The 25,109-nt window shown below is 52.0% G+C and overlaps 12 protein-coding genes across 13 annotated transcripts; 6 read left to right on the forward strand and 6 right to left on the reverse strand.

The window, feature by feature from the left end:
* Positions 1 to 436: 436 nt before the first annotated feature.
* On the forward strand, positions 437 to 1,279 carry AAFC00_002668 (uncharacterized protein; the record flags this gene model as incomplete). Its single annotated transcript, XM_069342016.1, has 2 exons — positions 437 to 740; positions 831 to 1,279. The coding sequence occupies 2 exons, from the start codon at positions 437 to 439 to the stop codon at positions 1,277 to 1,279; spliced, it is 753 nt and encodes a 250-aa protein (XP_069198522.1).
* Positions 1,280 to 1,549: 270 nt separating this feature from the next.
* On the reverse strand, positions 1,550 to 2,993 carry AAFC00_002669 (uncharacterized protein; the record flags this gene model as incomplete). The annotated part of the gene is made up of 5 exons (XM_069342017.1): positions 1,550 to 2,361; positions 2,431 to 2,607; positions 2,672 to 2,746; positions 2,839 to 2,896; positions 2,961 to 2,993. The coding sequence occupies 5 exons, from the start codon at positions 2,991 to 2,993 to the stop codon at positions 1,550 to 1,552; spliced, it is 1,155 nt and encodes a 384-aa protein (XP_069198523.1).
* Positions 2,994 to 4,640: 1,647 nt separating this feature from the next.
* Positions 4,641 to 5,348, forward strand: AAFC00_002670 (uncharacterized protein; the record flags this gene model as incomplete). Its single annotated transcript, XM_069342018.1, has 1 exon — positions 4,641 to 5,348. One exon carries the CDS (start codon positions 4,641 to 4,643, stop codon positions 5,346 to 5,348), a length of 708 nt encoding a protein of 235 aa, XP_069198524.1.
* Positions 5,349 to 6,184: 836 nt separating this feature from the next.
* Positions 6,185 to 6,853, reverse strand: AAFC00_002671 (uncharacterized protein; the record flags this gene model as incomplete). Its single annotated transcript, XM_069342020.1, has 2 exons — positions 6,185 to 6,629; positions 6,705 to 6,853. The coding sequence occupies 2 exons, from the start codon at positions 6,851 to 6,853 to the stop codon at positions 6,185 to 6,187; spliced, it is 594 nt and encodes a 197-aa protein (XP_069198525.1).
* Positions 6,854 to 7,550: 697 nt separating this feature from the next.
* Positions 7,551 to 8,819, forward strand: AAFC00_002672 (uncharacterized protein; the record flags this gene model as incomplete). Its single annotated transcript, XM_069342021.1, has 1 exon — positions 7,551 to 8,819. The coding sequence occupies one exon, from the start codon at positions 7,551 to 7,553 to the stop codon at positions 8,817 to 8,819; it is 1,269 nt and encodes a 422-aa protein (XP_069198526.1).
* Positions 8,820 to 9,323: 504 nt separating this feature from the next.
* On the reverse strand, positions 9,324 to 12,139 carry AAFC00_002673 (uncharacterized protein; the record flags this gene model as incomplete). Its single annotated transcript, XM_069342022.1, has 2 exons — positions 9,324 to 11,681; positions 11,735 to 12,139. The coding sequence occupies 2 exons, from the start codon at positions 12,137 to 12,139 to the stop codon at positions 9,324 to 9,326; spliced, it is 2,763 nt and encodes a 920-aa protein (XP_069198527.1).
* A 571-nt stretch (positions 12,140 to 12,710) lies between these two features.
* On the reverse strand, positions 12,711 to 13,755 carry AAFC00_002674 (uncharacterized protein; the record flags this gene model as incomplete). Its single annotated transcript, XM_069342023.1, has 3 exons — positions 12,711 to 13,591; positions 13,645 to 13,663; positions 13,714 to 13,755. The coding sequence occupies 3 exons, from the start codon at positions 13,753 to 13,755 to the stop codon at positions 12,711 to 12,713; spliced, it is 942 nt and encodes a 313-aa protein (XP_069198528.1).
* An 833-nt stretch (positions 13,756 to 14,588) lies between these two features.
* AAFC00_002675 (uncharacterized protein) lies at positions 14,589 to 15,018 on the reverse strand (the record flags this gene model as incomplete). Its single annotated transcript, XM_069342024.1, has 4 exons — positions 14,589 to 14,639; positions 14,697 to 14,724; positions 14,784 to 14,891; positions 14,957 to 15,018. The coding sequence occupies 4 exons, from the start codon at positions 15,016 to 15,018 to the stop codon at positions 14,589 to 14,591; spliced, it is 249 nt and encodes an 82-aa protein (XP_069198529.1).
* A 1,561-nt stretch (positions 15,019 to 16,579) lies between these two features.
* Positions 16,580 to 17,842, forward strand: AAFC00_002676 (uncharacterized protein; the record flags this gene model as incomplete). Of its 2 annotated transcripts, none has more annotated exons than XM_069342026.1 (3): positions 16,580 to 16,917; positions 16,971 to 17,337; positions 17,396 to 17,842. In XM_069342026.1, the coding sequence occupies 3 exons, from the start codon at positions 16,580 to 16,582 to the stop codon at positions 17,840 to 17,842; spliced, it is 1,152 nt and encodes a 383-aa protein (XP_069198530.1). The 2 variants fall into 2 exon arrangements, with proteins under 2 accessions (XP_069198530.1, XP_069198531.1); XM_069342025.1 differs by having other exon boundaries at positions 16,613 to 16,917.
* Positions 17,843 to 19,233: 1,391 nt separating this feature from the next.
* AAFC00_002677 (uncharacterized protein) lies at positions 19,234 to 21,016 on the forward strand (the record flags this gene model as incomplete). The annotated part of the gene is made up of 2 exons (XM_069342027.1): positions 19,234 to 19,470; positions 19,529 to 21,016. The coding sequence occupies 2 exons, from the start codon at positions 19,234 to 19,236 to the stop codon at positions 21,014 to 21,016; spliced, it is 1,725 nt and encodes a 574-aa protein (XP_069198532.1).
* Positions 21,017 to 21,600: 584 nt separating this feature from the next.
* AAFC00_002678 (uncharacterized protein) lies at positions 21,601 to 22,872 on the forward strand (the record flags this gene model as incomplete). The annotated part of the gene is made up of 6 exons (XM_069342028.1): positions 21,601 to 21,675; positions 21,841 to 21,940; positions 22,090 to 22,193; positions 22,294 to 22,470; positions 22,585 to 22,672; positions 22,757 to 22,872. 6 exons carry the CDS (start codon positions 21,601 to 21,603, stop codon positions 22,870 to 22,872), a joined length of 660 nt encoding a protein of 219 aa, XP_069198533.1.
* Positions 22,873 to 23,212: 340 nt separating this feature from the next.
* AAFC00_002679 (uncharacterized protein) lies at positions 23,213 to 24,651 on the reverse strand (the record flags this gene model as incomplete). Its single annotated transcript, XM_069342029.1, has 3 exons — positions 23,213 to 24,278; positions 24,362 to 24,582; positions 24,640 to 24,651. 3 exons carry the CDS (start codon positions 24,649 to 24,651, stop codon positions 23,213 to 23,215), a joined length of 1,299 nt encoding a protein of 432 aa, XP_069198534.1.
* Between the last annotated feature and the right edge of the window lie 458 nt (positions 24,652 to 25,109).

Consider the following 25,109-nt stretch of genomic DNA (forward strand, 5'->3'; position numbering starts at 1 on the left):
GTCCAGCCTGCACCGACATCTCGAGAGCGTCCTGGAGCTTCTTACCGCCTGCCTGTTCCGGATATGCACACATCTCCGCTCCGCACCAATGGCCGCCGGGGGCAGCAGGAGCAGCAAGAACAGCAGCCGCACCTTCCCCCACATGCCACTTGCCACGTTAAGGTAATGTCTTAGCGGCTCATTATTGCTTGGTTGCTTGACGGATTGATTGATTAGTCGATTGCTTCATTCATTGAATGATTGATTATACCTCTATACAGCGCCCTGTGATGCACGCGCAATCGTCACAAGCATACAAACAATACTAACCATCCCACGACTCACCTTGCGCATTACGCATAACAAGACTTCCCCTACCTCGGCTCGCCCATGAATACTCGACCAACATAATTCCCCCAAAACACCACAACAGCAAACATCACCAACAACCAAAACGATGTGGATCCTCCCTCTAGTGGGCTACCTAGGCCTACTCCTAGGCTTCTGCTTCCTGACGCTCGCCATCGCCTCTGGGCTCTACTATCTATCAGAGCTCGTGGAAGAGCACTCGGTCTTCACCAAGAAACTGCTCACCTACCTCATCTACGGCGTCGTCGTGATCCAGACGCTGTTGGCCCTGTTCGACAAGTTCCCCTGGGGTCTCTCGGCGCTCAGCGTCTTCAGTCATGTCGTGTATGCGCAGAACCTGCGGAGGTTCCCCGTGGTCAAACTCACTGATCCCGTGTTTCTCTCGTCGTGCGGTATGTAACCCTAGGCCCCTTTCTCATCATTGGCCCCGTCTCTCTTCATGCACAGAACCACTGACTGACACACACCCCCCTCCCCACCAGTCCTCGTCCTCCTGAACCACTGGCTCTGGTTCCGCCACTTCTCTGCTCCCCCGCCCATCAGGAGCTACGACTACTACTCGCCCTCGACCGAGAACCTGCCCAGCTTCACCGAGATAGCCGCGTTTTTCGGTCTGCAGGTGTGGATGGTGCCTTTCGCTCTGTTCGTGTCTTTGTCCGCTGGCGAGAATGTCTTGCCCAGCATGGGGAGCGAGTACGCCACGGGAGCCGGCAGCAGCTTCATCAGTCCTGGAAAGTTGCCCGAGGGTGGTGGTGCCGGTGGTGAGGCCATGGCTTATCCTTCGTCTTCGTCGCAACAAGGCAGGAGGAAACGCTCGGGCACAAATGCTGGCATGGCGAAGGCTGCTGTCAATGGCGTGCGGGAATGGATAGGCGAGACGGGAGAGCTGATGGGTCTCTGGAAAGGGGAAAAGACCAGGGCCTATCTATAGCAGGTAGCTCGCATGGGTAATTTACATTGCATCTACAATAGCAAAAGAAAACGTTTCTCCTTCTTCACTCTACGCAAGAACTCACAAGGGCGGTGCGAGGTTAATAGTGCACTCATCTTTGTCTTTTGTACTTTCGATATGGAATTTTGAATCTTTTTGCTTGCTAAAGTATACAACTTGCTGTACAGGTGTGCAATGCAAACAATCCGTACGGCGCACCTGCCCCGCGCTCTCCTTCCTCCTCAACATTCGTTACGTTGCTTTCTCTCTCTACTGCTTCTCCATCGACTCGAGGATGGCACGGGTGAACTCGTGGGTGGTCGAGTTGCCGCCCATGTCACGGGTTCTGGTCTTGCCCTCGGCAATGACGTCGTAGACAGCCTTGGAGATTCTGTTGGCGTGGTCGTCGAGCCCGATGTGGCGGAGGAGCATGCTGCCGGAAAGGATGAGAGCGGTAGGGTTGGCCTGGTCCTTGCCCTTGATGTCGAGACCGACGTGTCTGCAGCCGGGCTCGAAGACGGCGACATCGCGACCCATGTTGCATCCGGGAACGATTCCGGGACCACCGACAAGACCGGCACCGATGTTGGACAGGATACCACCGTAAAGGTTGGGCATGACCATGACGTCGAATTGTTGCGGGCGGCTGACACATTGCATGGAGGCGTTGTCGACAATCATGTCGTTGGTCTCGATGGTGGGGTACTCCTCACCGACCTTCTTGATGGTGTTTCTGAAAAGACCATCGGCGAGCTTCATGATGTTGGCCTTGTGGATGCAGGTGACCTTCTTGCGGTTGTTGGCAAGAGCAAAGGAGAAGGCGAACTTGGCGATGCGCTCAGACTTGGCGCGGGTGATGATCTTGAGGGACTCGACGACGCCGTTGACCGACTGGTGCTCGAGGCCAGAGTATTCGCCCTCGGTGTTCTCACGGATGATGCAGAAGTCGACGTTCTTGTGGCGGGTCTCGTAGCCGGGGATGTTCTTGATGAGGACAATCGAGGCGTAGATGTCGAGCTCCTGACGGAGAGCGACGTTGAAAGACTGGTGGCCAGAGCGCTCGACGGGGGTGTGGAGGATACCTAGAAGAAACGAATGCTTTGCTCAGCGAGACAGATACTCGACTCTTGCATCAAGAAGAGATGACCAACCCTTGAGACCGAGCTTGTTGCGCTTGAGGGAAGCAATTGACTCCCTGAAAAGCTCCTCGGAGTGCTTGTTGCCAGTCTCCATACCGGAGACATCGACCTGCTCCCACTCGATGGGCACGTTGTCGGCCTTGAAGATCTCCTTGACTGACTCGGACACTTCCGCACCGACACCATCACCTAAGACTCGATCAGACTGTGCTCGTTTCGTTGGAGAGCTCTGCGCTGCGCAGGGCTGGCGTACCTGGGATGAGGGTGACTGTGTACTTCCCGCCGAACTTGGTGGGCTTGAAGATGTCCTGACCGACGGTCGCCATGGCTGTGGGGTTGATTTTGTCTCAGTACTCTTGCTCTTTCTGTCGGTTTGTATTTTTTTTTCTGAGCATGGAATGCCCGCGAGGGTTTACTGACACCTGGAGGTCATCGAGGGACCGCATCTCGAGGCGGGCTTTGCGCTGCGCAGAAGCGTCTGTTTCGGAGGGAGTGGTTAGTCGACCGCCTTGCCAGACTGAAGATAGGTGGGCATTGGGTACCTGCGCAGTCCTTTGTGGTGCCTTGGAGAACATGGCGGGAGATGGATGAGAGGTTAATGGAGAAGGGAGGGAGAAAGTAGAGGTGAAAGACCAAAGGAGAAAGAGCGGAGAGTGGAGAGGATTGGATGCAAGCAATTGCTGGAAGGTGCAAGTTCAAGTCCGCGGTGAAACAGAAGAAAGTACGGACAGTACCTTCCCTCACCCGTCTTTCCTCGAAGTCTGTTGGCGCAGACCAGCGCGGGCGGACAGGGCAGGCAGGGCGATTCCGGAGGAGTCTTGGCTGTCCTCGTTCTCACATGCGGGAGGAACGGATGGAGCATGCGGCAACAATTCTCGCGCCAAACCTTTATCAGATCGATCTGCCACCCAGCCAGTGCAGCCACCACGCAGCATGCACCATGGCAACACGTACACTGTATAGATATGGACATATTGTATTCTACTACTACGTTCTCTACTCGCATCTGGCTCAGGGAATATTCCCCAACTCTTGCCACCTGCTTCTATGCAGAATTGACATGGTGTATGGCCTCCGTACCTCACCTAAGGTACTTTAGCCTTGGCTTTTTGTCCACTACCCGACACCATCTCACAGATTATTGCCGCTGCTCCCTCCCCCGGCTTCTCCACGTCTACCCATCTGCAGATTACAGATACAGTAATAGGCAACGGACACGACCATAACATGTACTTCTTCCATGTCAGATCCAAACAAGCATGCTGCACAGCTGTCGGTAATGTATAACTTGCATATAACAGTCCACGTTCTTTCCTTTCCAACGATCGTTGTGCTTCTTCGCCTGCCTGCTGCGGTGAGCAACTCCGCCAAGCCCAGACAACGAAGCGTCGTCCCTACGACATGACGCTACCATGTGCCTTTTCTTATTGTACACCACTTTGGGCGGGTTTTTTTTGTTATTGAGCACTGCTTCAGGATAAGAAATGAGCGCCACGCCTCTGGTCATGGTCCTGTGTTTCTTTCATCATGTTCTTTTGACTCGCAATATTCTTCGAACCAATCTGTCATGCTTGATAGTTTCGAGTCTGTTGTGTGCGATGGCTCTTCAGTATGTCTTTGGTCACCATGTCCACCTCAGCTGTCCACCCAATCCTTCCACAAGGTCAGTCCTCCAAGTACATACTTGACGGAGCTTGCACTCGAGTCTTGTTTCACAAGCGGCATTGTGTAGGTACTCATCCCGACTTTGTTCTGCTCTTATGGCATAGCGTAGCGACACATGCTGGAAGTTGTCCTCGCAAAGGCCAGGTTCACAAAGACCACCTCGTGCGCGACTCGATGACCATAGCATCTTATTGATACCCGTTTTGGTTTCTCACCCTGCTTGCTGGTAGGTTATTGACAGACGATCCAATTTTCTTATTCACGGTTCTTTTGTTTATTCAGTCATGACAAGGAGAAAGCCAGAAGTGTTGCGTTCTCTTTATACCACATGCCCTTATTGACACCCATTTTCACACATATGATATTTCCCTCGGGTCTATAAAAAGTGGCCTTGACCATGTAACTTTTCTCTCACTCACCTACAAGTCATTCCTTACGAGATTACACGGGGTTCATATCACAGATTTCTTCGAGATCCATTCGAACGCCTTTATCACCATCATCATCACAAAAACACCCAAGAAACCAAACCTAAAAATCAACCAAAAGACGACAACATGAAGTTCAACGCCGTAGTCTTCGGTACCGCCCTCCTGGCCTCTTCCGTCATGGCCATCCCGGCTGCATCTGCAGAGCCTGGCCTCGTCCGTGCCGGCAAGTTCGGCAACTGGTGTGTTGCACCCGGCCAGATGTGCTACAAGACCAAGCGTGACCTCGACGACGCGAAGACCATCATCGCCGCCGGCTTCGAGGCACCGAACCAGCAAGAGATCGAGAAGCGTGGCCTCGTCCGCGCCGGTCGTTTCGGCAACTGGTGTGTCGCCCCTGGCCAGATGTGTTACAAGAGCAAGCGCGACTACGACGAAGCCATCACCGACATCGCCGCTGGCTACGATGCTCCCCACCCCGACGAGATCGAGAAGCGTTCTGCTTCCCCCGAACCTAAGAAGGGTGGCCTCGTGCGCGCCGGCCGCTTCGGCAACTGGTGTGTCGCCCCAGGCCAAATGTGCTACAAGAGCAAGCGCGACCTCGACGAAGTCACCGACGCCATACTCGCCGGCTTCGAGGCTCCCACCCCAGACGAGATCGAGAAGCGCTCTGCTTCCCCTGAGCCCAAGAAGGGTGGCCTTGTCCGCGCCGGCAAGTTCGGCAACTGGTGCGTCGCTCCCGGCCAAATGTGCTACAAGAGCAAGCGTGACCTCGAAGTCGCCAAGAGCCATGTTGCGGTTGGCGACTACGCCCCTCTTCCCGAGGACTTTGAGTAGAGACTCGGCCCTACTGTTTCCGTCATCGCTTTCGTCTACTTGGACATTTCCCCCCTTTGCATTGCCACCTCCTTTTTGCTATTGAGGTTGGCAGCCACTTGCTCCTTCTACTCGTCAACAGACGAACACCGAGGGTTCTTTCATGAAGGCACCCTTTCCCCTCTGCGTGTACCACAATTTGGGATACACAGCTTCTGATTTGGAAAGTGTCCAAAAATTGGCAGTGGCGAGTCAGGATTCGGCAACGAGCTGGCTAGAAGTGGTTTGGTCTTTTTTTCCCGCATTTTGACTGGACGTGTCTCATGTCCATTTGTTTTTGGTTTTATCATTACCTCCTCAAAGGGGGGTTTCTGCATACATTGCGTGTGTTTTCGTGCAGTGTTTCATTCATATATATCAAATATACATATTGCCAATGGTCTAGGGGCGGCCTCCTGGAACCATGGTACTGTTCCATGCTCTCATAGTCTGTCTGTCCGTGAAGTGTCCTTGATTCCAGTTTTCGATGTAAGAGCAAGCCTTCCGTAACATGGTGGCTCGAGAGGGGACGTATTTGAAATTGGATTTGTTAAATTTCGGAAATAACAAATGCAACACTAATTCTAGTTACTCGAATCAGGGATTCTGTATTCCTGGGATAATTCGCGAACAGCAAAGTAAGCTGCAGATACGAGTATGCAGCAGCGAGACTTTCCACAACGCCATGGCTATGCTATTTCCCGCCGAGAGAGTCGAACTGCCGAGTGAACGACGTTGCTCTCAGATGACAATGCCCTGGAAGACCAAAAGAACCATTCATAAAGTCGTAACACAAGCAGCAGGAAAACCCAGTCCATCTACTTCTCGGGCGCATCAGGCAATCTCTCGATGACATATTTGCCCTTTCCAACACTGATGATCGGCACACCAGGAATCTTACGAATCCTTCTCTTGAGATCCCTATCGTTGGTCGCAACAATATAAACCCGATGCTTCAGGACCCTGTCGACGATACAGTCGTCTGCGTACGTGCCCTTGTGGTCGCACGGCAGCCGCTCCCAGCGCTCGTCGCGGGCGATGCGCAGCGCGATGCGGTACTTCTGACCTAGTTTTTCGAGCTCGGCCATGACGCAGGTGGTGATCATGGGGCGGCAGGTGGCGTACAGGCAGTCCATCATGGCGGGGAGCATTTCGAGTTTGTGGTGGACTGTCAGGGAGAGGAAGTTTGTGTCGACGAGGATGGAATACGGTGGTTGCAGCGCCGTGTTGTGCTGGAAGAACATGGACGAGGGGGCTTGGGGGCTGTAGAGGGTCGGCTGTTAGTTTTCCGATGCTTACTGATGGTGGTGGAGATGGTGATGGAACAAGGTGACATGCATTTCTCGCACGAGCTCGTCGTCCTTCTTTTTCTTCTTGCCTGCTGCGTCGTCGTCGCCTGTGACTTGATTTTTCTTGAGGCGGGCATCGCGCTGGCCTATGACTCGCTTGACTGTGGCGAACTTGCGCGTCTTTTTCTGGACACCCATTCTTGGATTTTCTTTTCTCTGATTATATGGGCAGTTGGGCAGGGAGAGGGAGAGAGTGGCGATGGAGCGCGAAAGGTCAAGTGTTGATCAGATGGTATATCATTTTATGAGATGCCAGTGGAACTTTGACTCTGCGGATTTGTCTCGTGCTTATCGATAAGGTCTGACTCTGATTATCCGTGCAAGCAATCAATTCTTATCCGACATGACACAATACCCTGCAGAGCTTGGCAGTGTTTTCCGTCCTGCGTGAAGACGGTCCAAATTTAGAAATAGTCCACGCTCCTCGGGCAACAGGCATCTCCGCCCGCATCCCGCACCTGCGTGTGCTGCTTTCTTTGGACATTGTATAGAACCAGGTCATTATCGATGAACATTTTCTACAATCAACATCGGATTGACTTGCTGTCTCTCAGACATTCAACAAGTCAGATTGCTTGCGGACTTTGCGAAAGAGTGTACACGTGTGTAGAATTACTTCAAGAAGACCGTTTGTCAACAGACGACGACTGCGCCAAGTCAGGGGACACGAGGCCGAGGGTCCTTCCTATTCTTTGCGCGCGACAACAGGGCAGGACCTCTTGTAATTCCAATTCTCTATTCTTCAACTTATCCAGCGATACGCACAACTTCGTCACGGCGCATGATCCCTCACATTGAGCGGCAGACAAGGCCCACTAGGCACCTCTCTGGCAACATGAAGGCTTCCATCCTTCTCTTGTCCCTCGCCGCTTCTGTGGCGCTTGCCGCAGAAGCCACTCCGACAGTCTCGGTCGAGGCCAGACAACTCTCGGATTTGCCCGATCTCAGCACGGCGACGAGAAAAACATCGAGCGCCGCTGCCTCAAGTACCGGATCCAGCGACTCTGCATCTGCCACCGACTCTGCATCTGCCACCGACTCTGCCTCGAGCAGCGACTCCGATTCTGCCTCGAGTACAGGCTCTGCTACCACAGCATCCGATGCCTCGAAAACCGCCTCAGATGCCTCGTCCACGACGGATGCCAATTCTTCCAAGTCGTCGGCAGCATCCAACTCAGCAACTTCTGTTGCGCATCTGTCCAACCTGCCCACCATCGCCGGTGCTTCCATTCCTACCGTCGTCGTTCCTTTCACCGCAAGCGCGCCCTACATGCAGAAATCCACATACCCCGAAGGAACCGTCTTCATCTGCATCGGCGCCGTTCTGGGCTTCCTGGGTCTGTGTGTGTTGGCATGGCGCGCCATCATCGCCTACACAATCAACAAGTCTGTCAAGCGTGCCGCCCTCGCCTCCATCATGGCCTCAGACGCCAAGACCCCCGCATGGCTGGCCGCTGGAATGTCTATGAAGAAGGGCCCTGGAGGCAAGATGTACAAGCAACCCACCGATGCCTCGGAACTCTCTCTCGAAGCCTTGACTGCCAACGGCAAGAAGGTCGGCTCTCACCGTCTGAGCGCCCTCCCGACGCGCAAGGAGCAGAAGCGCGATCCTTCCGGTCTCTTCTTCTCGCCCACCGCTGCTCCACCAATGTCAGGCCTCAGCGGCGGCGCAAACAACAGAGCATCCACCTACTTGCCCGCGGGCTACTACGCCTCGCCTTCGGCCCACCCCGCAGGCGGCGCATCAACGACCACTCTCGGAGCAGGGCTCAACACCCGTCCTTACTCACGCGTGTCACCACCAGAGTCACCCAACGCCCGTCCTCACAGCTCCTACAACCGCAACTCGGCCGCAAGGGACGAATCAAGGAACAGAGGGTCTTTCGTCGGCAACACGAATGCAAACCGCATGTCGGCGCCCCTGCTCACCCCGACCTACGGCCACGGCGCATCACAGCCGTTGTACAGCCAGCCCAGCACCAGCAGTCTCGCCGTCGGCTTCGGCGCCGGCGAGGAGAGCGACCTTCCGGGCCAAAGGGCTCCGAGCGCCTATTTCGACGAGGTCCTGGACAACCATGGTCATGGTCCGAGGGAGCGCTACTGAGGAGCGCCTTTCTTTGGAATATTCCTGTGGTCGTCTGAGGATTTAATGCATGAGGGGAGAAGAACTGGAGTTATTCATTGCCCATGATGATGGGAAGAGAGAGGGACAGACTGCATTTGCATGTGCCGAAGAGAGGTGTTGTTTTTCGGCACGCTACCTTGCCTTTACTCTTTGCATGTATGTATGTATGTATGTATTTAGCCTTCTTTCCTGCGATGATCTGTACATAGATTTTGAAAAGAACAATCTTGTTCTTTTTCTTACGCTTCTTCCGATCATGTCCTTGTTGCACGTGAATCGTCTCTTATTCCCCCCTGAGTGATACAGGCACTGCACAAGTAAATCCGAGCAAACAGCGAAGAAGTCCATTGCATTGTTCCTTCTTTCCATCTTTCGAACTGTCTATATACATGTACTTTTTGATTTCTCATTCCACCCCCTCCCCATCTCCCTCCCCTTTCCCAAAAGCAAGCAGCAAACCGGAACAAAGGAAGAACTCGTCCCCTAGTTCAACCCCAACCGCACCCTCGCAACCCCTTCCCACCCCTCACGCGCACTCGCCTCAGCGCGCTCCGCGAACGCCCTCAGCCCCTTGTCCAGACTCTCGCTTTCACACAGCACGTCGCCCACAGACCCGTTGTTGCGCAGCGCCTGCACGATATCTTGCGCGTCGATGCATTTCTTGGCTGCGGCTGCGCTGGCGAGCAGGGCTGAGTGGGCGGATTTGATGGTGGATTTCAGAGCGGGGAGGGATTTGGGGGGGAGGGGCAGTTGGTGATGCGTGCTGGTGTTGTTTGTGGGGCTGCGTTTTTTGGTTCCGGTGGAGATGAAGAGGGCGCAAGACCGCAAGAGGTCGACGAGGAGGAAGTGGGACTGGAGGTGCGCTGTTGTGGGCGGTAGACCGGGATGGGGCTTGTAGGCCGTTAGTGACGAGAGAGGGAGGGTGGTCAGGGTGGTTTGGAGGCTCTCGACGCGGGATTGGAGGTTTGCGGCGGCGTCTTTGGGCGCGGTCTCTACCGAGGGGAAAAGAGCTTGGGTTGCGAGGAGGAGTGCATTCCAGGGTGCTATGAGGGCTGATTCCATAGTTGTGAGTTCGGCGGCTCCGGAGGTCGCTTCTGAGTCTGTTATGGGTGTGCTGGGCGCGGTGCAGACGGTGTCGCGGTTGGAGAGCAGAGACCACACGTCTTCGGCTAGGATGGCTGTCTTGAGCCATACGCTGTTCGGGATCTTGCCGCCTGCTTGGAGTCGACGTTCGGGGTAGGAGTCCTTGGTCACGCTGTCGTAGTTGAATGTCTCGGCATAGTCTCTGCTGTCCTTGAGGTCTTTTGTCCAATGATCCAAAACGCGAGGTCGTACCTCGTAGACCCGAGGCTCCTGCACGTCGTCTGTCAGGCGTGAGATACGAGCCTGCTCGAGAATCATCATGCGCCTGGTCAGACTGTGAGCGAGCGTGTTGCGAAGGTCTTGGAGCTCGAAAATGAGATCGCATTTGCCCTGCTCAAACAGCTTCATCTGCGCGTTTGCTAGCTTTTGGTCCGACGATAGGAATACATCGAGGCCTTCGTCGATTATGCGCGTCGGGTCGATGCTCTCTTGACGCTTCTGCTCGAATGCGAATGGGTGACTGATCGACACTCGGCTCAGAAACATGTGAGCCATGGTTTCGTACTGGATTTCGCGCACTCTGAGCGTCTTGTACTGCTGCATGGCGAGCGAGTGCAGACCAATCTCTGACTCTAGATACACCAGCATCACCCTGCCTGGGTGTGCATCTTCCGGTGCAGGTCCACTTTCAAGCAAGTACGCTGCCTGGAAGAGGTAGGTAACATCTTGTTCGGCTTCATATAGTCGGATCAGAGCAGCGGCTGCAAGATATGTAGCGTCGGCGGTGCTCAACTTGTTACGATGACAGACTTCGACCAAACGAATGGCCTTGCAGGCGAAATCGCGAATCTTTTCTGGCTTTCCATCTGCTTTGACACCGACTTCAAGCAAGTAATCGAATTTGAGGGCGTTGATTTCCGCAGTCAGGCATTCTGCGCGTTTCTTGAAGTCAATGTCTGTCTCACCGGCCGGATCGATCTTTGAGAGCTTGAGCGGTGAGTCTGCCATGTGCTTCTGGACTTCGACCTGTGCAGTCAGAGGTAGTCGTGCCACCGTATCCTTGATGTCATCGTAGCAAAATGGGTGGCCTTGCCATGCAGTGAAATACTCCTTGGCAACCTGCACTGTTTGCATATAAGAGGTTCCGTTCACATCGCCATCCTTGGTGCTTTTCTGTGCCAATAACAAGGTCACCCACAGTGTGACAATCATTCGCTGACGCTTTTCTTTCCAAGCTGCTGCGGACTCAGGCTTGTATTCGAGACACTTGCTCAACTCTCCAAGCTTATCGCAAGCGTGCACTAGTCCGCTCCACACTTTCCAATCGTCTTTGACTATGAGATCCTCCTTCTTCGAGTCACCGTTCGTCGAGTCCGGTTGATCGGTGCCTAGTAAAGAGCTACACAAGTCCCGAAGTTCGTCCCATCTGCCCTCTGTAATGCAAATCTCGATCCTTTGTCGAGCGAATTGCCAGTCAGCGAACGCCTGCTTTGACACAGCAGTATCCTTATCCTTGAGAGAGGTGAAACAATCTAGTACTTCACCTGCTTGACCCTGCCTGAGATACAGCTGGGTCAAGAAGCGGAGATCACCTGCGGTGTCGATACTGGTCTGCTTCATGATCCGGAATGCAAGCATGCGGTTCATGTCAGCCACCCTCGAATCAGCCTCTGCTTCTGCCAGCATCTGCTGTACAGCAATATGAGCCAGCTTCCAGCCTCTATTGTTTGGGTCCCCTTTCTTCAATGCTACCAGGGCCTAGTCATTCCGTTAATATTCAAGACCTCTCAATACAATAGGTCTATACTCACTGTGCCGGCGTCCGACCACCTCTGTTCGATAACTGCGGACAAGAACCTCTGGTGACTGATAGACATGGCCGCCTTCTTCCCAGCAAAACCCGTGGCATTGGTCCATAGTTTTGCCGCCCTAGGTCCATTACTCAGCGGTCGTGGATACACGTCTGAAGACACAGACGTGGCAAGCTCATCCAGGTTCTTCAGTAGGTTCAGATCAGTAATAGGAGGGCTTTTCTGGGCAAGCTGATCCAAGATTTTGTTCGCCTCGTCGGGTTGTCCCAGGCCAATGAGGAAACTGGCTTTGAAGTAGAGCAAGCGGGCATCTGAAGGTGATTTTTTCAAGGACTTGTTACATCGGTCCAGACCGATTTTGTATCTCCCTGACTGTAAGAAGTCTAGCAGTTCTATAGATGCCATTTTTGGGGGGTGCAGATGGCGAAACCGGGTGTCCAGTGGACCCAATGAAAATCTATCCCCTGGTATAAAGCCGCCACTAATCCTTGGATATTCCGTACAAGTGGCCGTAATAACAGACTCGTCTTGCTATCGCTAAGAGAAGTGCACCGTTCCACACGTGATGTTCGCGACAGTAGTAGACTATATTGTTGCGCCCGAATAAATATATTGAATTGACGCAGAATGTCGGAGTTGTCCAATCAGATCATGGCAGCGCGTTTGTGAAAGTCGGCTGGCCTGTCGAGCGCGGGCCGAAATCCCGGACAACGCTAGTTCCTACCACCTGCATCCCTCTCAATCTACTATCCTACCAAGAGTATACAACTATGCAAATGGTACTCGGTCGTGCCCTTCGTTGCATCCGTATCGAGCGATCCGAAAGATGGCACAGACGTGATAGCGTATACACAGAAAACATCCGCCTATAATAAGTCAAGATCGAGAATGCAGTAGTTATACCGTAGATGTATAGGCTGAACGGAGCGGACGACCATTGCAGCTTCACGGCAGCTGCCTGGACAAGTATCACTATCTAGAGCATGGACCTGCCCCATCCCGGCCTACTCAGCCACCGAGAGACTTCGTCAATTCCAGACTGGATATCGCTAACCGTAAGACCTGGTGCGTTCGGTGGCCCAGGATTGTTGTGCAAAGGCACCTTCCTCCGGTGATTCTTGCCCACCTCCAAGATTGTTCCTCCAGGCAAATCCTCATCCACGATGCATGCGAGCATTGCCTCTGCAACTTCCTCTGGCGTGGCCCACTCATCTTGAGAATCATCGAACAATTTGCTCTTCTCGGGATGGTCGGTCCACAGAGGAGTTTTGATAATCCCCGGTGCCACTCCGTTCACTCTGATGCCCAACCTTTCCTCTAAAGACGCAAGCGAGTAGACAAACCCACTGATTGCATGCTTGCTCGCGTAGTACAAGGGAGTAGGTAAGCCGGCGTTCTGACCCGCAATGCTGCTAACATGGACGATCCACTTTGGGTGCGTACGGGTGACCTTGGCTCCCCTAGACGGGGACAGAAAGTACGCAATAGCCATCTGCGTTGTGCGGATCGGGTGCGTAATATTGATGTCTAGCAAAGCATAGCGACTCTCGCTTGTCTGATCCCTCGACGCTTCGCTGCCCGGCGGGTGCCAGAAATTGCTCCAGTGAGGCTCGAAGATACCTGCTCCGGGGCAAACGATGTCAACATCGCCGAACTCTTGGTCAGCTACTTCGAACATGGTCTGGAGCTGCTTCCAATCTGCGACATCTGTCTTAACATAGACGGCTCTGGGCTTGTTGCTGGCGATCTCCGAGTATTGCTCAATGAGACTTTGTGCTTCAGGCCGTAAGGATAGGTCTGCTAGCAAGACACTGCAACCACGAGAGAGCAATAGCCGTGCAAAGCAGTAGTTGATACCTGTTCGTCTTGCTTAGTAGGAGTTTACGAAGAGGAACTATGTGGTCAGAGACCTGATCCGGCACCAGTAACCTTGATATGTTAGCTGTGCATTGCATAGATCAGTGTTCAGGAGGAATTACTATAGCAGACTTTCCCTCGACTGGAAATGGTGCCACATCCATGCTAATGGTCAATGTGTGATGAGATTATTGTACAGGACTTGAAAGTAGGGAATAAACTGTAGAAATGTAATTGACAGCAGCGCTCGACAGCGCCTCTAAATACAAGAGAATGGGTAACCACAAGGAAAGAATGGCGAGCATGACATGTCACATATCTCGCATGAATGCTACACCGATAGCATACTGTACTCGGATAGTCGACTGTATAGAAGCGGGGAAACACAAGAGGCTCCATTATTCCCAAAATGACAAGTCTGCCGAAGAGGGCAAGCTGTGTACGTACACATCCTTGGGGACGCACCACAGATCGAGGTTGCTTACTGCTTGCTTGAGTGGGTAAGGATCAGGCGCTCGGTAGATTTTATCTGCAGGCCAGTATAGTCCATTCTACACGTAGTCGCAATGACATGAGCAAATGTCCAGCACGAAGTATTGATCACGAGTGCTATGCGTTCTTTTGCAATAGCTGGGGATTGGGTATGCGTCTGATACGCTTCCTTGCTACCCACTAATGCGTACTTGACTGAAGTGAGAGAGTAGAGGGTATATTCGGGATCAGCCAGCAGCTTCTCTCTTTGAAACGAGAAGCGCACGAACCTGATCACCACGAAGAGCCAGATATCTGACTCTGCAAGGATGCATTCACAGGCTAAGTGACCCAGTTGCGCAATACACAGTTCTGCAAGTGGTGATCGCAAGCGAGCCGGACTGCGCGGAGTCTGATATTGCATCCTCCAGATGTCCACATTTTCTGCTGTTGGTACAGCAATGCCGTTGATTGGAAAGTCAAGTGGAGGTGGCATGCCTCCTGCCATTCTGCCACCAAGGATGACTCATGAGAACCAGCCTCCCTTGGCTCGCTTCTCAGCTTTCATTTGTGCCATCTTCGAAATGAGTCAGTTGAAATTATCAAAAGTCCAAGTGAGGGTGAATTTATTTACCCATTGCTTCTTGCATTCTTTGTATGCGCTGCATGATATCATTTAGGTATAGCCCCGGCAGTTTCGAGATAGAAGTAGGATACTGACTCAAAGTAATCTGTACACATATCTCTCGCACCTCCATTCCTTCGTAGGCACTTCAAACTTCTATCGGCAGCCTCCTGACAAGGGTCGAAGTATTCACTATATTGCTTGCTGATAGATCGTCAAACCGATGACCTTTACGGGGGTGATGAGAACGTTATCGGATGTCGACGGACCTGTTGAATTTGGCGGCGGACTTCTCCCATGCCTTTGTTCCTTCATCTGATGGTGCAGGCATGATCTCGGACAGATAATCTATCAACTACCCTCAAGAAATGTCGGTATAAAATATGATGGAGTGTCAATACTTACTGGCGCCACCTCGCTATCGTCCACAAAGTTGGCACCGGGCCGTGCACAAATTCGGTCGGAGTTTATCCGATTGGCTATAGACACTACCTTACCTTACCTTACCTTATACTACAGTATATCTTAGGCTTATAAAGAATAAGCAAGACATTGATCCTTACAACATAGTTGCTCGGTTTTATCAAGTTCAGCACATCTCCAGTGCGAATGGTCAGCATGGCGGTGAGAAGCTGAAGATATACTCCAAGGGAAGCTGCGCTGTCCGCTGCTGGACTATGATAGTCTGCATGCACATGTTGCGGTTCACAGATAAGCTTACGGTTGAAGGCGGTTAACATCGCAATTATGTTTGCCTTATCAGTCAATGTTTCCTATCTAGTGCCGGAGTATCAACTGTAAGGTCCATGGAGAGCGTGTTTGCATCAGAGATAACAATGAGTGATGTCGTCCTCTTGGTATGGACCAAGTGGTCAAGTCAGACAGCTATAAGCACTGTGCCCTTATGCCAGAAAATGTAAACCTTGCCTCGTGTCGATGTACAAGACACGACATGAGGTAGGCTGGCTTCTGGAATATCTTATTGCTATCTGCCCTATTGATCAACATATGTGAATGTGTTGGAAAGCGAAGAAGTTGTGGGGGCTATACTCCGCGATCTGCAGGGTTTCGGAAAGCTGGGGGATTATCTGACGCTATGCCCAATATGGAGATAAAGTCCATTCACTTTTCACCTACGAAGGTGTCTGTACCTTATTCTTGAACAATTCGCCGTGGAACGTGTCAGTACTCATCCAGTATAAGGCGAATTGAGTCAATTCAATGCAAAAGCTCTACAATGATGCTCGTTCTGCATTTCCTTGACAACAATTAACCTGCTTGCTTCACAGAGGCATGCAAAAGGTCTGGTTAACATGTCGTCGCACTCATCATCATGATGCATCTGAAGGTCGCAAACGATCCGTCTAATCCCGAAGTAGACATAAAATCCATAGCCCCATGGTGAGTTGATAACAGATCTGAAAGTCCCCACTTGTCGTTAGATAGTTTATTCTTTTCTCGTCAAACGAGCCAATCACGAAAGTACAAGGTGGCTATTCAAGATAAGGTGTCGCCTACGTGGTAATGCATTCGTACGCTTCCTCAAAGTTGGTCAATTCCAGAAGCGCCGAACAGGTAGAGCTGGCCGATTGACTCGCAAATCGTCGCAAATGATGCTGCCAAGTGAGCAACCGGAAATCAGACGGTGGTGATCCAGGGACTGGGTACTCCAGACAAGGGTGGCACAGTCTCTCGTATCTGACCTCCCAGATTGGTGACAACTCACTTGCCTGCTGGTGCTGGTGCTGAAGGTCCATTGATAAATAAGAAGACATTCCTCACACAAAACACACTTCTCTTGAATCCAATTTCACTGGTCTTCATCTCCATCGTGTTCATCATTGTAGTCTTAATCTTCCAATTCATTCAATCATATCCAGAAGATCTTCGTCATGGCATCAGCAGACGTCCTTGCACAGCCTGGGATGCCCAAGGCAACATTCGAGCCTATCGTTCAGGCAACGTCAGCAAAGCGGAAAGCGGTCGATGCAGATTTCGACCCGAAGACACATATCCAATTCAAGCCTCCTCCAGAGATCATCAAGATGACAGATCTTGGATTTAGTGAGGATACAGGTGTATCTCCAGTAGCTGTTTCCCAGCCGTTTCAGTTGTTTTCTCAAGAAGCCGTTCATCAGATGCGAGATGAAGTCATGAACCCGCAAGTGATGAAAGAATGTCGCTTCCAGAGCAACATTGCAGCGTGTCAGATCCGAGGACATGCTCCCAAGTAAGCACGCAGAAGCCAGTGGTGATTGACGGTCGTATATTGACATGCGATAGGTATGCACCGTTCACCTATGATGCATGGACGCATCCAGAGACGCTCTCAATCATCTCAAAGGTTGCTGGAGTCGATCTTGTGCCGGTGATGAACTACGAGATTGGCCATATCAACTTCTCAGTCAAGTCCGAGAAGGAGACGCAAGAGGAAGTGGCAGCAATCAACCGCGAGAAAGAAGGCTACGAGAATGACGAGGGCATTGCCGGATGTCCTTGGGAGGATGAATCCCCAGTGGTTGGGTGGCACACTGACAGTTATCCCTTCGTCTGTGTCCTCATGCTTAGTGATTGCACAAACATGGTGGGAGGCGAGACCGCGCTGCGAAGTCCGAAAGGCGACGTGTTGAAAGTCCGAGGACCGGAGATGGTACGTGTCGTGATCCCGAACAAGGGACCAGTAGGAGAAGCGAACTAACAAGCCATAGGGTTGCGCCGTCATCCTGCAGGGCAGATATATCACTCACCAGGCTCTCCGTGCTCTCGGTGCTCAAGAACGTATCACCAGCGTCACGTCTTTTCGCCCTCGCTCGCCTTACGTCAAGGACGATACTGTCTTGACAACAGTTAGACCTGTTTCCGATCTGCCGCAATTATACTATTCGTTCGGCGAGTACCGCCTCGCAATGTTGGAAGAGCGTCTGCGCGCCCAGCTGAAGGTGATGAGGGAAGACAATGCGGCGGGCAAGAAGCTCGACACAAAATCCTTCAAGAAGTTCCTGGCCGAGCAGCAACATCACCTAGAGCGTACTAACGAAGAAATTGTTGCGTACGAGGACGTCCAAGTCGGATACGTTGACGAGATGCAAATTCCAAATGCATCAGAGATAGACAAGGAGACCCAAAGAGCGGCCAAGAAAGCGAGAGCAGAGTAGCTCGAGATATGGGGTTCATTCTTTGGTAAAGAACTGAGTGGTGAGGAATAGCGGCAGTCCCGCGTTCGAGCAACTCCGCTCTGCTTCTGTCCGTTTCCTGAGCCTTTGAGACGACATTATGACGACATTATGACCTTTTGGATATCGCGGAAAACGCGATAGGCATGCCTTATATGCTGGTCCGATATGATGGCCCGTATGAGGTGTGTGCGAATAGGTAGCCAGCTCGGGATCAGCTGCTCCATATAGAATATGAATAGAATTATTATCAAGTATAAACCGTCCGGATCAATGGTTCAATGGTATTATCACATCATATGTCGCGTAAGGCTAGTAGTCCTGATAGAGCGGTGTATAAGTTGCTGCGTGGGGTATGATCCTTGTAAGAACGATGTCTGGGGCCTAGGGTGTATCAGGTTGGGTTCAGCTATTCACTGGCGAGGAGTGCGGACATGATGAGCCACCGAGTCTGCACAAGACCGTGGAAGTAGCAAGCATCTGAAGAGGTAGGTCGAGGTCTGCTGAGACAGTACAAGCATCTGGAAGAATAGAGATCGCAACAAGCCATGTGTCTTGGCATTGCGTGCTCATGAGGTAGGTGACTGTGTCAGGGACGAGGATGGAAGGTCGGATCTCTGGTAGTGGAGTACAGTACAAGTAACTCATGAGGGGTCCAAGAGCGCGGGCATCAAATCAATCTACAAGTAAGGTACGGAGACAGTAATTACCACCTTGAGTTACCTTAGTTAGCAGGCGCGAATGAACGGGCCACAGCCGGTGGCTTTTCCCCACAAGTCGCGAGTTCTCACTGAAGATTCATGAGCGCCTAGGTTTATCATCATCATCCATTGTTAATCTCCGTAAAAGACTGTGTGTACATTATCTGCTTTTCGATATAATCAAAGTAGCATAAGCCGAAAGTACAGTCGCATACAGTCTAGGTCTTGAGTACTTCTGCGACTGTGAACATTACGAGATATACTGCCTCACCACTAAAATCTGCGTCGATAATTGGAGCTGGATTATTTTCTTGCTTGTCTAGGAAGGAACCCTTTGCTGTGGAGGCACCTTCAGACCGTCCCTTTGTTCCACATCAAACCTTTGGGACAACCCCTGCAACTGGTCTCGTCAAGAAAGACACTGGCAGGGACACATCGACGAAGTAATCACATGATCGTATAACCCGTACCACACACATCACATCCCCATCTCGGAAAGAAAGAACAGACCAAGGAGCAGATACTTGGTTGCGCCTATCGACATACCTCTCTGTTGTGCCGCTACACCACTAAATCCCGAACATCCACGCGTCGCCACACTATTCGTAGATCAACCCTACCACTGCCGGCTTCACCTCACCCCACTGTATTAAGACCCATCGCTGCCACTATATGCCAGCCAGGAAGAGGTCGCACGAGGACGCCGAAGAAGGTGCGCGGAAGAAGGCCAAGCGCACCAATACCTTCGGACCGGACACCAGCTTCAGCGAAAGTGAATACCCTAGCGAAGCAGACTCTAGGGACGACTATCCACTTGCCGATAGTACTTACCCCTCCGGCCTACGAGGTGCCTCTGTCGATATGCCTGCTGCCACTGCTGGTCGAGATAACAACAGTGAGGCGCACAAGGTCAGTGCATCCGGTCTCCTCTATATTTTCATGTTACTAACTGATCATGCATGTACAGACTCTTCAACTCCTCCACGCAGATCTTGAGAACCTCAGAAGCCTCGTCACTTGCAAGATCTGCGAAAGACTATTATATGAACCATATGTGCTGTCTTGCGGGCACACGTATTGCTACTCATGTCTATGTACCTGGTTCCAAGGCAAGCACAAAAAGACGTGTCCCAACTGCAGAGATGTCATCCGTCAGGTGCCTGCCCCGTCATATGTCATCAAGGAGATGACTTCTGTTTTCATCGCCCGAGCCGAGCTCTTACCTGACGGTGAGACTCTCGACCAACATGCAGATTGGCAAAAAGAAGAAGGGGAGATTGTCCAGAATGACAAGAACAACGATGATCCACACAGGGGCGGCCTTTTCCGGGGTTGCTTCAGCAAAATCAGCCACAGTGCTGGACCCATCATTGACACCGAAGACGGCGTTGAGAGATGTCCAGGCTGCGGCTGGGAGATCGAGGATGGCGAGTGTCCGCGATGCGGCTACCATTTCGATGGCGATTTCCACATCGGGAGTGCAGACGAGATCAGCGACGATGTCTCGGACGAGCTCGATGAGGATGACATTGACCACGATGATTTCGATGCCGATGTTGATGCTGCTGCTGAGTTCGAGGCAAACGCCGCAGCCTATAACGCTGGTCTGCAACATGGGGCTCCCAATTTTGGCAGACTCCAACAGTTCCGGCAACGCTTTGGTCGACCGTTCAGAGAGGAATGGAGGTTTGAGGTCGAGGATGATGACGAGGAAGAGGAAGAAGATGAAGAAGAAGAAGAAGCAGAGGACAGTGAAGATGACGACAACTCCCTGGCTGATTTCATTGATGATATGGATCATCGGTCTGGTGAGGTAGAACAGGACTCCGGGTCTGTGCACGTCCTCAGCTCTGACGACGAGCAACCCAGCAGCAGGCCGATGTCACGCTTCCCGAATCGCCCTCTCCGGCGCCCAGGCCCATCGTGGACTTCCAGACGGCGTGTGGTGGACGAATCGGATGAGGAAGAAGATGATATCACTGATCTCAATACTCTTCCTGATCCCGAAGACGCTCAAGGTCATAATGAGGACAACGGAGCCTACCGCATTCGGTGGCAAGTACCTTCTCTCGGGCCCCGGTCTTCACCTGAAGAATCCGAGGACGACGACGACGACAACATAGAAGTACTTTCCCACCCACGACCCAACAGACATAACCGACCTATCACAATAGTGGATAGCGACGATGAAGAATTAGATGACACTGAAGACGAAGACCACAATCACGACGCAAGCTCACGTTCGACGAGGGTTGACGAAAGTCAAGCAGACGATTCAAGTATGCGGAATTTCAGCGATGACGCTGTGGAGGGCGGTGAAGACGAGGAAGTTGGAGAGCACTACAGTTTCTCGCCTATGCAACCTGATATGGATGGGACAATTTTCAATGATGGCTATGACGATGACGACGACGTGAACGAAGCAGACGACGATGGACAATGGAGCTCAGCCTGAGCGTCCCTTTTCGTTGCGACTACCACTCGATACATTTTTTCATAGATTGATCTACAGGTCGGAGCAACATCCTGCGAGTGCAAAATCCGTCCTCGCCTTGCTCAAATCGTACAGTTGACTCTGTCCTCGATTTCTGCTCCCCGGTGCGCTGAAGCAGTTCGACATGCGTCCTATCCCTCAGTATGTGTTCTGCTCGTGTCCTGCGAGGCAGTACTGTATGTCATCAGAAACTTAATGTTATGCAAGCACAGTACGAAGGAGCTGGTTCTCAGTCGTTCATCATTCATCGGGCGGTCATCGACCAATCATCAAGGTAGGGAGTCATTGACCATCTTCAAGTATGGGGTAAAACAAAATAAATCTCCACAGCTCCAACCTTAAGGGCCCGTCTCTCCAACTCTTACCCCAGGTTCGTCACGCTGAACCTCGGCTGATAAACAACTGTGACTACATCATCTTGTGCTTGATGTACAGTATAACACTGTCGGTAGAATAACCACACATGTGCTTCAGTGATTCTTAAAAAGCGAACATTGTATACTTCTTGTCACGAAATATCATTATCTCGTAGACACCGAGGCGAGATGGCAGTACCTAAGTTGACAGTATATCTCGACATCGTCAGTCCATTTGCGTACCTGGCGTTTTACATGACAAAAGTGAGTGACGTCGGCGCGCGTGTCTAAAGCATTAATAGCCAGCATACAAGCACATGATGTAGAGAAAGCAGAGTCGAGACATGAGAGCCATAAGGAACACGTCGGGTACCCTTGCGACGAAAGAGTGGATCCAGAGAACTGACCATATATCTTCTACGCAAACAGAATGCCAGGATATTCAAAGACTGCGACGTCAGCTACGTGCCTATCTTCCTCGGCGGAGTGATGAAAGCATGTAACAATATCCCTCCTATCGAAATAAAGAGTCAGTACAATTCCAGCCTTTTCTCCATCGTTGGACCTCCCTCACAAGCACAACCTCCGCGCACAAAGCATCGAGTTTCCTCGCGTATCTAGTGAAACTTGCTGTCCAGGCTTGATCAGTAGACTAGAACTGACGCATGTGCGAAACAGACAAGGGCAAATGGATCGGACTGGACAGACTCCGCTGGTCACGCTATTGCAACATTCCGATGCGAGAACAGATGCCGGATGGGTTTCCACCCTTGACTTTACAGGTACGTCACACCCTTCTCCTCCATGTCTCTACCAAAGCTGCTCGCCACTACCATGCTTGTCCAACAGCACTATGCCCCATCTTCTGACAGTCATGTCCAGATCATGCGCGTCCTCTGCGCCGTCCAGATAGCCCACCCTCAGAAACTGACCGAGGCGTTCGACAAATTGTACGAAGGCATGTGGGTGCACGGAAACGCAGTCCACAAGCCCGAGGTCTTCTCGGGCGTGCTCGCCGAGGTCTTGGGCTCCGTGGAGAGTAAGGCTGTTATTGCAAAGGTAAACTCACCCATCAGAGATCGATCGTCCCTCTACCTTTGGCGGAGACTCGTATCTCATCTGGATGGGCGATCGGGTTGACAATGTGCTAATATGTGAGGTTTCGATGCACAGGCGGGAGAAAAAGAAGTCAAAGACCTCCTCCTCCGTAAAACCGATGCCTGTCTCGCCGAAGGCGCATTCGGACTACCGTGGTTCTCCGGTAAGTGATTTATCTTTCCCTCAGTCCATTGCTCTGTCCCCTCACTCTCTACATTTAGACATATACTGACCCAGACTTTCACAGCTACTAATGCACAGGGTCAAAAAGAGTGTTTCTGGGGCTTCGATCACCTCGGTCAGGTCATTGAGCATCTGGGTCTTGATCGGTCCAAGGCGCCTGAGTTCAAGGCTATGTTGTGAGAAGATTACTCCTTGGCGAGCGACACCGGTCATGACTTTCCGGTGGGATTTCTGTGGTGTGTATAGTTGGTGCTTTTCCTTTCTTACCTTGTTGGATGATACACACGTGATTTGTATAGTAGACATAGTGCTTGCTCGCTTATATACTCTATGCTACTCTTATCGTCACGCATATGTGCACGTGTCATGGGATGGGCGCGTGAGACAGATACAGATATATGTTGTTATGATGTGGAGCTGATTCGCTACTATTAGCTGCCGAAATGGTAAGCATTTTCTGGGAAAAGAAAAGAAAAAAGGCGAAGAAGGGACAAGAGCTCACCACTCATTCGACTCGGTCTCAATTCTCCTCCTTCATCTTGCTCTGACGCGCTTCTTGCTCCCTCTCCATTTGCTCACGTCTCCTGACGGCCTCTTCACCGATGCCCTTGACGCCCTTGACGCGCTGGCGCTCTTCGTACAGCGCACGGCTCTTGAGGATGCGGTCGACAATCTCCGTGGCGTTGACGTGCGAAAAGGGATGTTCCGAGACTTCGCGTAGCAGACCCATGGACTTGGCGTCGGTGTAGGGGTCGTGAGTCCCCGGTACGAAGGAAATGGTCGGTCCGTGGTAGACTGCGTCGATTTTGTAGGGGAGAGTGGAGAGGAAGTGTTCGCTTGGGGTGAAGGGTGCGGAAAACACAAGGGCGGAGGTGTATTTGCATTGCAGCACGCACAGGCCCCGCTCGAAGATGTTCATGATGGGGTAGTTGACGCCTTTCCAGTAGTTTATCGTCTCGTCGTCGTGGACGCCTGCCACGAGATAGACGGGACTGTACGGCTTGTCCCAGCCTCTTTGTGCAGCTTCGGCTTCCTCTCCTTGGATGACATGCTTGAGGAATTCGATGTGCCCTGATGAGAAGAGATCGAAGCCACCATCGACGTAAACGACGCGCTGGCCGGGCTTAGGGTGCTGCCCTTGTACCATCTTGGCAAAGGAGCCTTCTTCACCAGATGCGTGCCACGTCCACACATCCACCCACGGTTGCTTGCCTGAGGCATCACTGGCATACTCGGTGATACGCTCCTTCATCTCCGAACCCTCCTTCTGCCTATCTGCTGCACTTCCGGGTCCTTCTCGACCGTCAAGCACAGCATCCAAGTCCTTGATGAAGTGTGTCTTGGTACATAGAAGCATACGACCAACAAGGTCGGTGGTGGAGATGCCAGGCGTACGCTTGACAACTTTGAAACGACCAGCCTCCTTGACGAAGCGATAGCAGTCGTACCCGTCGGCGTCCGAGGTGATGTCGTCTCCATGCACGACATACTTGGCACCGTAATGTGAGATCCAAGAAAGCTGTGTCACGTACGGAGCATGGGGGATGGGCTTAGTGGCCCATCGACAAGCATCTACTGCTGCGCAGCTATTGTGGTCGTTCAGAGATTGGAAGGGAAGATGAAAGTGGGAGTGAGGAGGGAGGAAGATACACAGAGAAAGAAGTCTTACCGTTCCTGGAGTGTCATGACTGTCGGTCCTTTGTTGGCCATGATGGCCTCGTCTGAGTGCACTCCGACTAATAATTCATCGCCTAGACGGCGGGCTTGTAGCATGGCACCGGCATGGCCGTGGTGTGCAAAGTCGAAGCAACCATCGACCCAGATACATTCCTCACGGACAGGCACATCTTCCTGAGGGTCCACAGGCCAGTTGCCCGGGGTGGGTACCTCCTATTCCAGGGTTGGTGAGTGACGGGTATGTCGGAGATGAACATGTATTATACTAACATCGGTAGCCATGTGGCAAAATGTTATAGAAAGTGGAGGGGACGGACTTGGCTTGTTGGTCGAAGTCACAACGTGGGTTGGATTGAACGCGCAAAGTTAAGCGCTTGAGTAATCCTTGGACAGCGGACAAGTAACAAGAAGATGGCGCTCTTTAGTGATCAGACCTCAGACTAAGCAACAGCCAGTAATTAGAAAGCCAATAGATGGCGAAGGTTTATGTGGTGCAAGATAATGTCGTACTGTATTAGCATAAGGTAAGGCACAGGATGTTCCTTGGTGGGGTGAAGATGGCGGGGCACTGTCGCCGCTTGCACTCGGTCTTTCCAACTACACGAAGTCTCACCAACCATTAGCTCGACGCCTCGCTCGCCGCCTCGCTCGCTTTGGAGAAGCCCCTTATCGATTGCTCCTGTGTCGGTACCTGACCACACGGAAATGCCTTATGCTGTAAGGCAGCCCGACTATCCTGG

Source organism: Neodothiora populina (genome assembly GCF_041146345.1).
Source record: "Neodothiora populina strain CPC 39397 chromosome Unknown canker_contig_15, whole genome shotgun sequence".
In the NCBI taxonomy this organism is placed as follows: Eukaryota; Fungi; Ascomycota; class Dothideomycetes; order Dothideales; family Dothioraceae; genus Neodothiora; species Neodothiora populina.